General features: G+C 22.5%; 1 protein-coding gene across 1 annotated transcript; it reads left to right on the top strand.

Moving 5' to 3' along the window:
* The first annotated feature begins 877 nt into the window (after nt 1-877).
* LOC126902454 (39S ribosomal protein L30, mitochondrial) lies at nt 878-3858 on the top strand. Its single transcript, XM_050679748.1, has 3 exons — nt 878-1147; nt 3171-3294; nt 3356-3858. The coding sequence occupies exons 1-3, from the start codon at nt 1020-1022 to the stop codon at nt 3653-3655; spliced, it is 552 nt and encodes a 183-aa protein (XP_050535705.1). The 5' UTR covers nt 878-1019; the 3' UTR covers nt 3656-3858.
* Nucleotides 3859-4614: the final 756 nt, after the last annotated feature.

Here is a 4614-nt window from a genome sequence, read left to right on the forward strand (position 1 = left end):
AAAACCGGTTTTTTCTAACTCGAAAAGAAAAACAGAAAACAAATGTTTTAATATATTTAACAAATAATGTCTATACTAATGGCTGACGTGTAAAACATGTAATTTTAGTTATTTAGTGTCAATTTTTCTTTATATTATAATATGTAGTACGTTATTGGTACAAGACATCGTCAGTGGCGGAGAAAGAGTGCTATAGGGGCTTAGCCCCTGAGTTTATAATGAAGCCTCCTCTAGAGATTAAGCAAAATTATATGCATTATTATTTAGGAATTAATATTTTGTGGAAAGGATAAAATTTAGCTCTCCTCTCAAGAATAAAAGTTGACCATCTTACAAATATACTAAAAACTATCATTTAATGGTACAAGGTTGAAAGAGTCAGTAAAAAATGGTATGTAGATGATGTATAATGTGTTAATTTTTAGAATACTCGTTTACGTGTGATAAATTTAAATATTTTATATTTATTTAGTGTGTAAATGATAAAAAAATGTATATTAAAATAGTAATTATAGTATCTGAACTTAAATCTTATTATGAACAGATTTAAAACATAAAATTCGGTCAAAGAAAGTACATGATTTTATCGGCTTAACAAATTATAGTATCAGTGAGAAGCTGAGGAGGTATTAATTTTAACATAACGTGTTTATTTATTTATTTAACGCTTTATTTGATTTGGTTTATATCAAGTCTTTAAGTAATAAATTATTTAAATTATGAAGGATTTTATTATGTAACTATTAGAATATCATTATTTATAAATAAAAACCTAACGTTTTTTTTATATTTAATAATAATTTGGGAAATATTGTTATGTAAAAATTGTCTGCACTGATTATGTCGATATTATCATTTATCCCGGCGATTGAGATAAAAATGTTATTGCTTTTTTTCCTACAAAATATAATTGCAGCAATTGTTATTCGGACTGTACAAGCGTGGTATAAAGTAAAACGTTTTAGTATGAATTGTGTAAACGATTAATTGTAATACAAAAATCTGCTATAATTATTATAATGTTAAGTGTTACAAAAAATATTTTGTTTACCATCAATAATTGCGGGTTACCAACAACTACATTTGTTCGAAGCCTTAAATCATGGACCGGAGGAATAAAATATTTTGGATTTACTTATTATCCTAGGTAATTTTAAGGTTTATCTTTAGGATATTAACATTTTATTTTTAATACACATTATACCAACATACACATTAAGGTCTAAAATGTTATGACTGAATATAACATTTGATCTATTGTATATTTTGCGTTACTTTTTTTTAAAATAATACTTACAGTTTTTGACCATATTAGAAGTATATTTTTTGTTATTTGTCTCTAATTATCAAACAAATAAAATAAATTTCCACTTTACTTTCAAAACATTTTGATGGATTTATAAAAACATTAGGATGAGTGCTTATTGAGTTAAATAACATTTAATGTATAGAGTGGGTATGTATACAGCTATATGCACATATAGGGTATGTAGCACAGTCAGGGTACTCATACACCAGTAAATGTACCACTCTATTGAAATATTTACTTATTCTAAAGTTATAAACCAATCAACATTTGTAATAAAAGGAATAAAAATAGGTATTTTAAAAATTTAATTTTTTTGTTTATTAAAGACAAATAATAAAATATTTGCTTTTAATATAGACCAAAATTGTAAAAATTATTTTAAAAAAAGAGCAATGAAAAATATTTTGTAGATTAAAAGTTATTAGATTTGTCAAGATACTGTGAACACTCTGTTGATAAATATACATTTGGATGATATAAAAATATTCATCGATCACTCAATTATTCAAATCTCAGTTATTTGTATATTATATTTTCCAAAAATTAGAAGGTATATCTGTTTATTCTATTTTAGACTATTAAGGAATATCTTAAAGGTTTAAAAAAATTATAATAAGGAACCAAAGTTAATAATTGTAGGGCTTGCTACAAAAATGTTTGGAGAGTTCTCAAATTTTTTTTACTTGAAAAAAAACATTCTCATTGCTTATTACTTGTTTAGTGTGGTCTAACACCAAATGCATATACCTCATGCAAATCCTGTGAAATTATAATATTTGTTAAAATAAACATACTGAAATTATATCAATGCTATCTCGTTCAAAGGGCATATATTAAAATATAATAATTTTTTTGGTATGAAAATTTAAATAAAAATTAGATGCGATTAGTGGTAAGAGAACATCTACAAATTTAGTGATTTTAAGATTCTTATTCACCTATTTAGAGAATAAGATAATCTTAGTTTAATGTTTACACATTTTTAATATATACTATTAACAATAAGAATAATCAAAACTCTAAATTTTCAAAGCTAAAAATAATTTGTTAATATTTTTTGAGAAGAGTATATTGTAAAAATTTGCATATTACATATTTTGTAAAAACACAATTTTTTTAAGCTGATAACTTAAAAGAAATGATAATGTGGGCGAATCTGTGAAGTTTATGATAAGGATAAAAGCGAGAAAAAAGAAGAAGAATACTTTCATTTTATTAGCTTCTGAAAAAAAGATGAAATTTGATGTATGTCTTTTGAACAAGACAGTATCAATATTATTAAATTCATTTTATTAAATTACATTTATGTCCCTCTTACGTTGTATAAAAAAGAATGATTATAATTTTAATAAACTATATATTTATGATAATGACTAAAGTTATCAAATCTAGTTAACCATATCCAATTAGGTTTCAATTATTTTGTTTATTCAACATTATTTATTTACTATACTTTAAATATACAAGATACTTAGCCCATAAATTTTATTAGGATTATAAAAAATAAAATTCACTGGAAACCTAGACCCTTTAACTTTATAGGGTTGAAAATTATCATATAAGAGTTTTTTTCTATAATCTTTTAGAAAATGTTAATCAATGAAGATTGAAGTAAAAAATTCAAATGTTGTTGAAAATTTGTTTTTGATGCGTAATTAAAGAAAATGAAAAACATTTATTTATACAAGATACTTTTAAAAAAATGTTTAAATCATTTATTTCATGTTAATAAGAATTTAGTAAATTTTTTATTTTTAAATAACACATTTTTTTTTATAAAATAAATTTAAATTTATTTGTTTAATATATTAATTATTAATTTGAAATGTGTAAATTATTGATATTATTATTTTTGTTACAGAAAAGGAGAAAAAGACCCTCCATATGAACCTACTAAGTTGCTTATGGTAAAAAGAGTGAAAAGTTATTCATTTAATCCATATTGGCAAAAAAAAATATTGTCAGATATGGGCTTAGATCATAAGGCAAGTATTATTTATAAAATTAGTTTTCAATTTTGTTCATGTATTTGTATTTTAATTTTAGTTGAGTGATATTGCTATTGTAAAAAATACACCTGAAATGAATGCGCGTTTATGGAAAGTTAAACACCTTATAAAAATCACACCAATTCAAACCCCTGACGGATTGCCTGAAGATGGAGATTATTGGGGAACTCATTTAGATGAAGAAGGTATATTTAGAGTATCGCCTAAATTTCGACCTGATCAAAAACGGTTAGAAGTTACAAATGAATTTGAAACACTTGAAAAACGAGTAGATCCTAAAACTGTTGAAAGACATTGTCAGCTTAAATGGTTAAATCCTTGGTCAACCATTGTGTAAACAAAATAATAGATATGTAGTGATAATAAATATGATGTATACAAACTTAAACATTATTTATTATTTTAATTAAAACATGTTATTTGTACATAAAAAATAAATAAATATATTAATAAAGAATAAAATTGTTCAAGTAATTTTAAATCAAATGTATTATAGTTTTTATAATGCATTATAATGTGTTTTACATTACTTAAATGTTACTGTTGAGTGATTTGTAGAAGAATATAAAAAAATCTTTACTTGAATAAATTTAATAACTTATGATATATTGTCTACACTTTTACATACATACAATTGTTCCATATAAGATAATAACTAGTAATATTCAGTTCTTTAATCAAATAATTTTAGAATAATAATAGGAATTTCATTTGTTTATTATAATAAACAAAATTACCAGTCAAATTGTTTTTAGCAGCTCCTATAGTTTTATGTTTTATTATCAGCTAGCGAAATCTGTGGCATTTGTGTATTGATGTAAAATTTAGATCGATAAAAATTAGAACTATTATTATTATTGTAAAAATGTAAGCTATAAAAAAATGTTTAATTGTAAGTGGTAAATTCTTAGGAAATTGAAAAATGTTGTAATTAAAAAATTAAGAAATCACAATAATCAAACATTTAATGTAATGATTTAAAAGCTGTACCAATATTCAAATTGAGCATTTATATAATAGTCATGAAATTTATTACCAAGGTAAAAGATAATTTAGTTAATATTAAATAATATTAACTCTAAAATATAAAATACATATAATATATGACTCTAAAAAAATTGAATTTTTTTAGAGTCATATTCTTTTCTTATATAAAGAAAAACAATTTACATTTTATATTAAGGAACTAATTTACTGATTTAATTGAAATTTAATAAAATATTTAAAGTAATAACTAATTTTTTATTCTCTTAAAAATTAAATAACAAAAATAAAAATTCTAATATATTCTTAAAC

Source organism: Daktulosphaira vitifoliae, unplaced genomic scaffold (assembly GCF_025091365.1).
Source record: "Daktulosphaira vitifoliae isolate Bord-2020 unplaced genomic scaffold, ASM2509136v1 Scaffold_3, whole genome shotgun sequence".
In the NCBI taxonomy this organism is placed as follows: domain Eukaryota; kingdom Metazoa; phylum Arthropoda; class Insecta; order Hemiptera; family Phylloxeridae; genus Daktulosphaira; species Daktulosphaira vitifoliae.